General features: G+C 28.9%; 1 protein-coding gene across 2 annotated transcripts in view; it reads left to right on the top strand.

The window, feature by feature from the left end:
- LOC122504118 overlaps nt 1-7,139 on the top strand; it is a 52,076-nt gene extending 44,937 nt beyond the window's left edge. For both annotated transcript variants that reach the window (XM_043615032.1, XM_043615034.1), the window contains exon 2: nt 4,476-7,139. In XM_043615032.1, the coding sequence (XP_043470967.1) occupies nt 4,484-6,019 (1,536 nt within the window). In that variant the 5' untranslated portion in view covers nt 4,476-4,483 and the 3' untranslated portion in view covers nt 6,020-7,139. The remainder of the gene's footprint in view (nt 1-4,475) is intronic.
- Nucleotides 7,140-12,932: the final 5,793 nt, after the last annotated feature.

Genomic DNA, 12,932 nt, shown 5'->3' with positions numbered 1-12,932 from the left:
GTTGTTTTCACCCCTAGAAGCCACAAACGACTTGATCCAGCAAAACGGCCAGACACGGGTATTTTTTTTTTGGTCCTAGTTTCCAAAAATGTTTGATTTTTTTGTGTGTGAAAAATCGTGTCGGACGGTGTTATACTATTCATTATTTCCTTTGATTCTAAAAAATTAGCATTTTGTAACAAACAGTTTAGAAAATTAACAAATGTAAATCCTGTAAAATATTTTCTTTTTTTTAATATGAAAAACTTTATTACTTAACAAAATTTTGACTTCTTCCTTGACTCTAAAGAATATTCTGATTCTCTCTAAAAATGATTAGATACTCCAAAAAATGTTCCATTACATTTATTTACGAATTTCTTTAATTCTAAAATTATTTAAAAACATCAATTACTTCTTTTCTAAATAAATTTTAATCATTATTATTTTCCCACAGGAATAAATTATTTTTAATAATTTTTGAAAAAAGTTCTTTGAGAATTTTAAAATCCATTTGTTTACGAAATTTAAATTATTCAGAAATTCTTCAACTAAATACGAATTAAAAAATAAATACTTCAAATAATTTCAGAAAAAAATTCAATTAAACTTTTTTAAAATAAATAATTCTACAGAATTGTTAGTTATAAGTATGAAAAATACAAATTTTTAAAGAATCTGATTTGGAACCATTTTAAAATTTAATTATTTCTTTAAATTCATGCTATAATGCTTTTAATATTCAATTATTATGTAGAACTTTAACTGAAATTCATTTTGAAATAAATTTTTATTAGAGAATTCAATAATTTGAATGCAAAAATAAATAATTTATTGAATAATTAAAATTTCTTAAAATTTAAGTCTGATAAAGAATTTTATCAAGACATTTTTAAATTAATTTTTTAAAGGCACAAATATAAAATTTTATGCAATGTTAGCAAAGCAGTGATATATTTTGTAAATTTCAATTTTTAACGAAATTTTTTAAAATTTTTTAATTATTTTTTGTGATTAAGTATAGTTAAGTGATTAAGTACCAGTTTTTATTGTTAATAGGCATTATTATTATTATTCAGAAACATATTCTAAAAATTTTTTCCCATTACAAGTGTGTTCAGAAAAAATTCACAAAGTAGCCGGTGTTAGCAAAATTGGTCAAATTGACCCCCATCTACCCTCTCCAAATTTTCGAAAAAATCAAAAATATTTTTTGGGGCACATTTCTACTTGATAGAACAACAAATTCCCTGAATTTCAATTTTTTTCAAGAAGTTGAAATTTCAACTTAAGACATTTCACGTAAAATGCCTCACCATAACACTACATTTGCACTAGGTTCTTCGTTATACGAAGGTCGGTGGAAACTGAGGCCGGTGGGAAATTTTTCAACCGACTTTAGATATTTTAATTTTTTGAAAAAAGTATCAATTATTTTCAATCGGTTTAAAGTGGATCTCATTCGTATTGACCAAAACAATATAACTACGCTTTATTTAAAACTTTTTTTTAAATTATTGTTTAATTTGTGGTAAAATATTTAAGGATCGGTGGATGTCGGTGTAGATTATTTTGTGATTCCCTTATCAAATTTCCAACTTAAAATGAGTGAAAAATGAATAAATCAATTAGAACATTGATTCTTTTTCCTGAATTAACTTAAGGAAGTTATTTTTTGTGTTTACAAAAGTAATTTTAAGTTAACATTTGATTTTCATTTAAATAATTTACTGTTTGTTAATAAAATAATCAATAGCATCCAAATTTGCTGTCAAGCGTAAACTGAAAAAAACATATATAAAATTAATTTAAAAAAAAAATTTTTTTTCAACTGTACTAAAGTAGACGATACTAAAATGTCAATAGTAATTGTATTTATTATTGCATATTACTAAAATTATTAATTTTTTTCTAAACTTTCTGTGGGGACAGGTAAAACTTTGTCGTTTTCAGCCTTAAAACCGCTTATTTATGAAAAATTATAAAAGTAATTATTAAAAGTAATTATTGGTTTTTGTTTCTAAACATATAGATAACCTTTTTACGTTGGAATTGTAAAAATATATGAAAATTATTTATTATTTTTCCATTACAACATGAAAAAAACCAAGTTCTGCGCTACGCGGAGAATCACCCATATAGTTTTGTCTTATTTCAAGAAGATTTAATTAAATTTATTCTGAAATGTGAGAAATTCAATCGGGGTAAAGTGACTATTCGCTGATTCATAAGTGTATATACGCTGATTGAATCAGCTGCATACTTATAGCTACCCAATCAGGGACTTTTCGCTGATTCAAATTTAGAGAGTAAAACAAGAATTGTAACTAGATTTCACTTTCGCTTAATAAAATATAACATTAGTTAAATCCATAGTTGTAATTCATGAAACCTACATTCATTATTTATTAAACCAATTTGTTGTTTATAGAATTGTTTATAGAACTCATAGTTTATCAATAATAAATCATACTTAAGACGGGAATAAGACGAATTTTAATATTTAAAAATAAAACTGTTCCATCTTAAAAAGATACAGTGAGCGGATTTACCCTGGAAAATTGTGATTTCGAAATTAATATATGTGTATTAAAAAGTTTCTCTAAGTAAAACTAAAAAACATAAATCAAAAACTCTTTTTTTAGTAGAAATCTTAAGCTTTCAAATGATATAAATTAACTTGGATTTAGAGAATAATTTCCTAGATTTTTACCGATCTAAAAAAGTAAGTGGGTTTACCCCAGTCTCCCCTACATCGACATTTCAAAAAAAGTTTGGTAAATTTGCTTGATTAGAAAAAACTGCATCTTTCTAGTATACTATTCTGTAAATAGTTAGTAATAAGGTCGTTTAAGGACCAAGGGTATAAGTACCCTTGGTTCTCGCCCATTTGACTTGGTATTTTTCCGGCACGTGAGATAATCTGAGCGGGAGGTTTGACGTCGAGGTATAATGATGTGCACCGTCGATTATTGTCCGGTACACACCATTAGAACTCGACTGTCGATAAACCGGTTGTACTCAGAGAGGTTTTCTACAGTTTCCCTCTTCTCTGTCGAGAAAACCCATTGACGGGTAGTCCAGGCGAATGCGAGTACTCCTAATAAAGTCGGCTGTAGACGCAAAATTAGGTTAATATATATAATTTTCATATGTAGAATGGTTATGCTTAATCCAAAAAAGTATTTCTCGGGGACTCTTGTCGAAGTGCGTAAGCCCAATAGGGCAGGAGTATAAACAATAAAAAAAATAGTTAGTAATAAACAATAATAATTTGTTTAAATCTTGCTTAAATAATAATAATTATATTTTAAATCTGCATCGGTAAGGTCTGTTAAATTGCAAAATTAGAAAAAAATAGACCTCTCTAGGTACAATATGTAAAAAGTTAGTAATTAGCAATAATAATAATAATAATTTATTTAAACAAATAAAAATTTAAAATATGCACAGTATTCTTAAAAATTTATAGCCAGTCATTTTCCAAAAAGAAAAATTGAATTCGGTTAAAATTTACGAATTATAGGTGATTTTGAACATTATTTTGTATGTAGAGTATAGCCTGAAAATGCGCTTTTAAAAAATTGGTTATTTAAAAATTATTTTTTAAATAATTTGTTTTAAAAAAAATTTTTTGATATAGTTCCGAATAGTCCAACCTACATAAATAATTGAAACTACGTATACCCACGTATTTTTATGCCCTGATTACGAAAATGATAAAGAAATTTGGCGACTAGGTCATCTTCATGCTGAAAACCACAAAAAACCCATTAAAAAGCCCGTTTTAAAGGACATGTCGGAGGGGGTCGGTTCTGGGTTGGGTGCCTTACAGTACTAACAAGAAAGTCAATTTGACTCCCTTTCTACGTTAAAAAGCCGAAGTACATGAGCAGAGCCGGGCTCTATAGTGTTTCCCTTCTGAAGCACTTTAAAACGGACTTTTTAATGGTTTTTTTGTGGTTTTTAACATGAAGATGACCTAATTGCCAAATTTCTTTAACATTTTCGTAATCAGAGTTTAAAAATACGTGGATATACGTAGTTTCAATCAATTCTGTGGGTTGGACTATTCGGAACTGCACCTGGAATTATTTCGATTAAAATTTTATCATACCCCTTATCAGTGTCCGACTCTACACACTGAAATCTGACTCGAACGCCCTTATTCCTGTTTTTTACGCGAACCTGATGCGAGAAGTGAGACACAAAAGAAAATAATTTGAAAAATTATTAAAATAATAATTATTAAAATAAGGGATGAAATCCCTTACATTCAATTTCTCCTTCAGGGAAACTTTAAAAAGACTCAGAATTGACCATACAATGATAAAAGCAATTAATATTTTCTAATGTTAAAGAAAATTTAAAATAACTAAAGAGTAACTTAAAGTAACCATTTTTAGTACTTTACAGACAACATTGAATGACTTTGAATTATCGACCAATGTGTTTTAACAATTTTTTTATTTACAAGAATTTATTTTAATTTTTAGGTCACTAAATGTCACCAGAAAAATTTACAACTAATAATTTATCAATCATGTTGAAAATAATAATCATCTGCTTAGTGATATCAGAAATTAAAAGCAATAACATTGAAGAACTTAGACGGGAAGATATAGAAAAGTTAAGAGAAGCCTTCTATGAATCATCTGATTATATAGGAAGAGAAATTAAAGATGGAAATGGAAATGCTGTAGTTGTTCTGGGCAGGGGAAGAAGTGGAAAAAGTACACTAGTTAATTACTTAATGGGCAATCATTTGATTGCTTACAAAGATGATGAATCTTTTTTAATAAAAAAATATAATGAATCTGATGTTGGACCAAAAATTGGCGCTGGATCGCTGTCAGTGACTAAGAACATATCAAAATATAATTCAAAAGTTTTTCCTGGTTTAAGCATTTGGGATGCTGCTGGATTTCAAGACAATAGAGGAGCAGTAACGGAAATTGAAAATTCTTTCTATCTGCATCATTTGGTGAAGAAAGCAGAATTTTTGAAAATTATTTTAGTTGTCTATCATAATGATATTAAAGACGATAATATTGATTCGTTTAGATTACTTTTACGTATGCTTGAAAGCTTATTTCATTCAAGGTTTAATGAATTTTATCCAAGCATATCATTCGTTCTCTCAAGAATACCTCCAATGATCAATAATTTTTCAGTTGGTTATGATTATATAAATTACAAATTAAATACTACAATTTTATCAAACATTGGTACTTTGGATATTTCGACAGCTTCAGAACAGTTTATAAAGTATTTAGTAGAACATAACGATCATACTGCTATTTTCAAAACAATGCTCACTGCGGGAAATGTTACTGCTGATATCGATTTGAATGTTATAAGTTCCATTAACAACACATATAGAATAAAAAAGATATGTCGGGAGAATGTAGGATTTACGATTTCAGATAAGTCAAAAATTTCATTGGGATATATTAAAACTGAATTAAAAGCAAAGAAAAACTTTGTTGATTTAAGGACGATAACAGATCAATATTTTAATGAAGTAATTGAAAAAGTAGGCAAGGAAAGACAAAATACAAGTTATTTAGAGATCATCAAACAACATTTCAGTGAAACTGAAAAACATTTAAATGCTTCATTGAATAATTTGAATATACAAGATCAAATTGAAGCTGTGAAAAACCTTAATAATAGTATTAAAGAATACATTGAAAAAGAGGATGTTTTAAATAAATCTATCCTAGTTAAATTTATTGATTCCTTATTGCACAGGAACGAAACGGATTTATTTGTATTTTCCAAAACTACTGTCCTAAACGCACAAGCAAATATATTACAATTGATTAATTATTGTTCATTATTGCAGCAAGAACTACAAATTGACGAATATAAAATAAATTTAAATCATGTAAAAGATTTGTATAATGTTGCACTAAGGCGTTTTCAAGAAACCGAAGTCAACCTTGAATCTGAATCAGAAAAAAAATTTTGGAACGAATTTTGGAAAAAATTTCCAGCTGCTATTAAAAATAATGAAACAACACCTTCAACAATATAGAATATCGATGCAGTGATCGACATTCTGATAATGTACGAATCTTGCTGTTAAACATATAATAACTATAAAACTAATAATATTAAGGGCATCTGGGAAAAATACCCCAAAAAGTGGTAGCTCGCGTGACTGTTCATTCCTAATGAGTATAAGTATTGAGCAGGGACTTTTTTGATTAATTAGAGAAGGGCAAACTAAACAAAATATTTTTATCCCACATGCACAAAAATGACGCTTTTAAATAGCTCACGACAGGATTCATTTGTTCGACCGTATGAAAATGGCGTTCAATTTTTCACTAGGGCATAAATAACAGCTGTTCCCATGCGTTATTTTAGCTCTAGGGTAAAAATGAACGCCATTTTCATACAAGTGAATGACCTCCACTCGTGTCACAAAAATCACCGTAATGAAATGGCTGCCTTTATTCCCTTGTTACCTAATATACTATTTCTATATTTATAAGTAATTTTGATGTGTATGCTATTGTTTCGAAAGGTTTTTGCACCTTAGAATTTTTTATTCTTATTTTTTATAGTTACTGTTATTATTTTTTAGAAGTAGGACTGAATTATATTATTATTCTATACACAATGTTAAATCATTATATGAAAAGAATAGATATGATAAATAGGCAAAGGAAGACATTCTTACGTTATTTATTTTGGAAAGAGAAAAGAAAGCAATTTATTCTTACCTGAAGAGAAACAATTTTATTTCATTTTTATTGAATAGAGACAGATAGAAGTGCGTTAGATTTTTAGCGTTAAAAGCAGAGACTAATTTATGTTATTTGTCTAGAGTAGAGGACATTTTTACTAAATGTTATTGAATAGACATTGAAAAAAAGTCAAAAGGCCTTCTCCTTAATGCAGGTATATGCGGGTTATAAAATTATAATTTTATAAAGGAGAGACCTATTGCTCGAAAGGTTCATTTTTGTGCGTAAGTGATATATTATAAATAGAAACAAAATTATTTAAAGTGTGACGCATCCAGTTAAAATAAATTAACCGTTACAAAACCATTAATAATAAAAATTGTCAGTAAATTTATATTGATGAATATCAATTGTCTAATGAATAACAATTTGTCTATTGAAAATAAAATAAAATTTAAATCATTCTTCTTCTGTTTAAAAGTTTCATTCTTAATTTATTAAAGACAAATAATGAGAATTTATATAATTAATACAATTTTATCAAGTTTTCATGACGAATATTTTTTTAATTCTCTTTCTAAAATATCAAAATTAATAGAAAAAGATGTTTCATATATATAAGAATTGAAAAAGCTGTACTTTTGGCACATTTTTAAAATTCTATAAAAGAAAAATATTACCAAATTAGTATCACACATAGATAATTTGAATTACTATTTCCTAAAATAAAAATGATTATGTTTCTTATTTTTTGACCTAAAAAATTTTTCTCATTTTCTTTCTTAAATAATAATTAAATTATAAATTAATTAATGTAAAACATGTATATGTTAAAATAAAAAACAATGGTATGGTTACCAAATATACAAAATAAATGTTTTTAATTTTATTGTCAATATTTCCGTTCCACAAAAATATCACTTTTAACACTGAATTTATCTTAATAAGTTCAAGACGATACAAAATATTTTATGAAAGTTTGCAATTCATACGTGTTAAATAGCTTGTTTACAATATATATTGTGCAACAAGTACAGAAAGAAGCTGTTTCCCGAAGAGTGCGAAGTTTGCTACTACGAGCAAAGCGAAGGCAACAATTTGCACAAAGTCGAAAAATCTTCTTTCGTACGTGTTGCACACAGTATCTACTTTGTGTAACACCTTTTTGTATTGGTGAAAAAAACTGTTTGAAAATGCTAGTTGACGCCAAGCAAAGTACTGTTTACCAGGGTTTGGAACGTATATTGCCGCACGTAATATACGTAGTTTATCACGTGTATATTGCTGTAAGAAACAGGTATTCTACTAAGGTAATAGAAAACGAATACCTATATGTATATTACAAAAAAATCGAAATTTTTGGAACCCTGCTTATTTAGTGCAGCAAAGTACTATTGTGCGCCTACTTTACAGGTAGGTAAAGTAATTCTTTTCTTAAAGGTGTTGCACAAAATTATTTTCTACAATGCAGTTCCATTCAAAACACAGATCTACATGGTTTTTTAATCTATTTCATTTCCTTGAATTCAGGTACTTAATTCTTTTCTGGCATCTTTCATATTTTCATTTATAGAGATCACATTATTTAATATTTTATCTTGAAGAATAAATCTACAAACTTTAAAATTTAACTAAATTTATTAAATAAATGATTTCTTAATTAAGTTCAAACTTGTTAAAAAAAACTTTTGTCAAAACATATCAAAAATATTATCTATCGGATAAAAGTTGACTACACGAAAATGACATAAAAACATACAGTTTTCAAGCTATAACATATACATATGTGACCTGGTCTATGAAAAGGGACCTTCCGTGCGAAAACAAGTTTTCGAGAAAACAGCAGTTAAAGTTTAACTTAGAAAAACCCTAGTAACTTTTTAAAATATTAATATTTTTTAATCAAGTTAGGCTTATTTTCTTCACCGTGGATCACAGTATCAAAATAAAAAACATACAAGTAATGAAAATTTTGTTTTAAATAATTGTTTATATAAATTAATAACAAACTCCCCAAACATAGAAAAAATAATCTAAGTTTTCTAAATAGCAACAATAAGTATAAATAAATGACACATGTTTGTAAGGGTTTTCGACGCCGCTGATTACGAATATGGTTAAATTGATAATTTGACAGTTGACAGCTTCTCTAAAAAGTGATCGTTTTTTATATAAAAAAGACAAAATGGGGGATCCAAAATAGCGGACACAATTTTTAAAATTTATTTTGATTTTCATCTATTTTGGTATCTAGGGGTATTTTAGCACGCTGAATTCGAATTTCATATTAATTTTTAGATATTCAAAATGGAGGATCCAAAATGGCGGACACAATTTTTAAAATTTATTTCGATTTTCATCAATTTCAGTATCTAGGGGTTTTTTTGGGTCGCTGTATTCAAATTTCATATTCATTTTTAAAAATTCTGTTTGAAATTGAAAAATTTTGTCCGCCATATTGGATCCGCTATTTTGAATTTTTTATGACGTATTTGAATTCAGCGACCTCAGAAACCCTTGCATACTAATTTTTATAAATATATCTGTTAAAAATTGAAAAATTTTGTCCGCCATATTGGATCCGCCATTTTGAATTTTTTTTTGACGTCATATTTGAATTCAGCGACCCTAAAAACCCTTGTATACTAAGTTTCATAAAACTTCATCGACCAGATTTTGGTGCACATTTTGGGCCACTTATATGAATATTTTGTCAAACAGGGAAGGGGTTAAACAGGCTTTTCGCATATTTTTACTATTGATTTTAATTCCGTGACTTTAATTACATAAAAATTGAATACATAAAAGAAATTAAAAATGGCGGGTTTTTTTAATAAAATTGTTCAGATTTCCTTGAAAATCGATGCTCGGGGGTTTTCGGGGTCGCTAATGACGTATTTGAAGTCGATTGTTAAAAATTAAAAATGGCGGACCCAATATGGCAGCCAAAAAAGTTAAAAATTTATCAGATTCACTCGATAATCGTTACTCTGGGGGTTTCGGGGTCGTTAAAAATGAATATAATGTCCGTTTTAAAAAATTTTAAATGTCGAATTCAATATGGCTTACGATTCAAATTTTTGCATACTTTTGTGATTCTTGTTTCTTGTTGTTTAAATGGCCTCTTGTGGATTACACAGATAGCCAGTACTAATATTAAATTGCTTAGTTGTGTTGTAAGTTTGATATATGATTGGTTGAGAGATTCTTTCCAGTGTAGTCCAAATCGGTAATGCGACGAGTTATGTATAGATGGGCGGGAAACAAAATTTTTAATAAAAAATTTTCTGAAATTATACACTCCTATTATTATAAGGAATTTTAAGTTAAATGTACCATAAAGCTTGAGTTGAATGAGTTGATTGTATGTTGTAGAGTAGATTTTTGAGTATGTTGTAAATCTCATAATGTTGAAAGATTGTCAAGTAAAAATTCATTTACAGTTCGTGTATTCTACTAGTTCATTTGGTTTGGAAGGGGAGGGAAATTCAAATGTAGTTCAGAGTGAATAAATAGTGGTATTTAAAGAATAGGAAATTTATAAGAAATTTAAATAAAGAAAAAAATTAAAAGAGAGAGAGAGAAGGAAGCGTAACAACTTTAATAATGTAAACTTTATAGCAATATTAGTTGAGAGGAAAAGAAGAAATAAATAAAAAAAGGGTTTTTTAAGTTCAAAAAGGCAGAATAGAAGAGTAAGAGTAAAAAGAATATGAGTCCACATTAACGTGTGTGATGTCGTAATGTATATTATATAGAGGGTATACTCGCAAATGTTCTGTCTCCCTTTACCAACAGTGTCCCATAATATCTTACTTGCATTTCTCACATCTTATATATGAGGCATTTTACGTGAAATGTCCTAAGTTGAAATTTCAACTTCTTGAAAAAAATTGAAACTCGAGGAATTTGTTGTTCTATCAAGTAGAAATGTGACCCAAAAAATATTTTTGATTTTTTCGAAAAATTGGAGGGGGTAGAGGGGGGTCAATTTGACCAATTTTGCCAACATCGGCTACTTTGTGAATTTTTTCTGAACATACTTGTAATGGGAAAAATTTTTTAGAATATGTTTCTGAAAGGTTTTTTCGTCCTCTTTCCAATGGTGTATTTTATTTTTTAATATTTTAAAAATTTACCCTAATTTTTGATGATTTATATTTAATTTTCAATTACCCAAAAATCGGTCCGTTTTTTTTGAAAATAAATTATTGCAAACGAAAGCTGAGGTTTTTTCCTATCGGCATGTAAATTTTCAGAATGCCCTTTTTTTTGTTTTTGAGTGATTGAATTTCAAAGAATAAATTGCGGCGCGCTGCGTCGCGGTTGCACTGAGCTGCGTGGCAACCCATGCAACCGGCGTGAGACGAGGCGCCCGGGACGCTGCGCGCCGCAATTTATTCTTTGAAATTCAATAACTCAAAAACAAAAAAAAGGGCATTTTGAAAATTTACATGCCGATAGGAAAAAACCTCAGCTTTCGTTTGCAATAATTTATTTAAAAAAAAACGGACCGATTTTTGGGAAATTGAAAATTAAATATAAATTATCAAAAATTAGGGTAAATTTTTAAAATATTAAAAAATAAAATACACCATTGGAAAGAGGACGGAAAAACCTTTCAGAAACATATTCTAAAAATTTTTTCCCATTACAAGTATGTTCAGAAAAAATTCACAAAGTAGCCGATGTTGGCAAAATTGGTCAAATTGACCCCCCTCTACCCCCTCCAATTTTTCGAAAAAATCAAAAATATTTTTTGGGTCACATTTCTACTTGATAGAACAACAAATTCCTCGAGTTTTAATTTTTTTCAAGAAGTTGAAATTTCAACTTAGGACATTTCACGTAAAATGCCTCATATTTGTCACAGAGAAATTGCATAGTTATTTCACAATATCTGATAATGTCTCGTAAATAATATTATAAATTAATTGTAGAATAAAAATCTGTGAATCAGACTTTATAGGTTCTCTAGTACGAAAAACTATGTAAAAATATAACGGTAGATACGTAATATTACGCGCAGCGCTACCCAACCTTGCAACTACGAACGCAACCTACCCAATTTTGCATAAGCACCTGTTTTTCTAGCAGAACGCGGTGAATAAGTCAGTCTCAAGGCCTAAGCACAATAGGTTCGCGAACGCAAAGCATGAGTTAGAAAAGGACAGAGATATATTTGTGTCCTTGTCTATCTCATGCGTCTCGTTCGCGAACGACTTTCGCGAACCTATTGTGCGTTGGACTTCATGTCGTAGAGCGAATTGTAAAGATATGTATATGTGACGCTCCACGAGAAAAGGGACCTTATGACAAGAGTAAATAAGGTTCCTTTTCTCGTGGAGCGTCACATATATCTTTTATTAATTAATAAATATCTCGACGATTGTTAAAAACAGTAAAATACAGAAAAAAATGGAAGTATGAAATATATTATATTGATAAATGGATTGCTGTCTTTCATTGGAGTATGGATGGAACCAAGACGTCCTTAAAAATCCTTCTCGCATTTGACGCTGTCTACAGACGAATATAATTCAAATCCCATATTATTAAATAAATGTTTCCAATGTTCCGACTTGGAACATAACACGTGCAACCATATCACACTCCCACCCTCACAACTCACTTAGTCGCGTTTTCTTTGAATTTAGGAATATAGTTGTAGCCGGAATAGGTAATGAGTTAGATATTCAGAGAATATCATCTCATACTGTTATTTTCGATACTATACAGAGTCAAATATAGAATTCTCTCCTCTAAAAAAACCTGCCGACCTCAACAACCGTCTCACGATCAGGATTGAAAATGAGTGGATTTAAGTCGATAAGTTCAGGGTTGAAGTCCGCAAGTTTGGTCGAGAGAAATGAGAAGATCCTGAAGTTCTGCTCCACATTCACAGCCGGAAGGAAAAGATCAGCCCATCCTGGCAAAGTGGGAACCAATTCGTAAGTGATTGGAGAGGCATTTCACGTCAGAAATATCACGATTTGCAAAGGGTCTGCCGATTTTCGTAAAACTTCGTGGGATTATAGTTCTATATAAGAGACTTCTTTCCCCCATTTTTTTTTTAAATTCAAAATTGTTGAAGAAAATTTTTTTTTGAATTTTAACATTAATTTTATAAAATTTTGAATATCTCGAAATATTGTTTATGGATTTTTATGAAATTTACACATTTTTCAGGTAAAAGTATGTACTTTAAAATGCAAATAAAGTTATTAAAAAAAATTAATTTTTAAATTAAAAAAT

This window comes from Leptopilina heterotoma, unplaced genomic scaffold (genome assembly GCF_015476425.1).
Source record: "Leptopilina heterotoma isolate Lh14 unplaced genomic scaffold, ASM1547642v1 Lhet_278, whole genome shotgun sequence".
NCBI classification, from domain to species: domain Eukaryota; kingdom Metazoa; phylum Arthropoda; class Insecta; order Hymenoptera; family Figitidae; genus Leptopilina; species Leptopilina heterotoma.
Note: the sequence above shows the minus strand (reverse complement) of the source record. Positions and strands in the feature narration are given on the sequence as shown.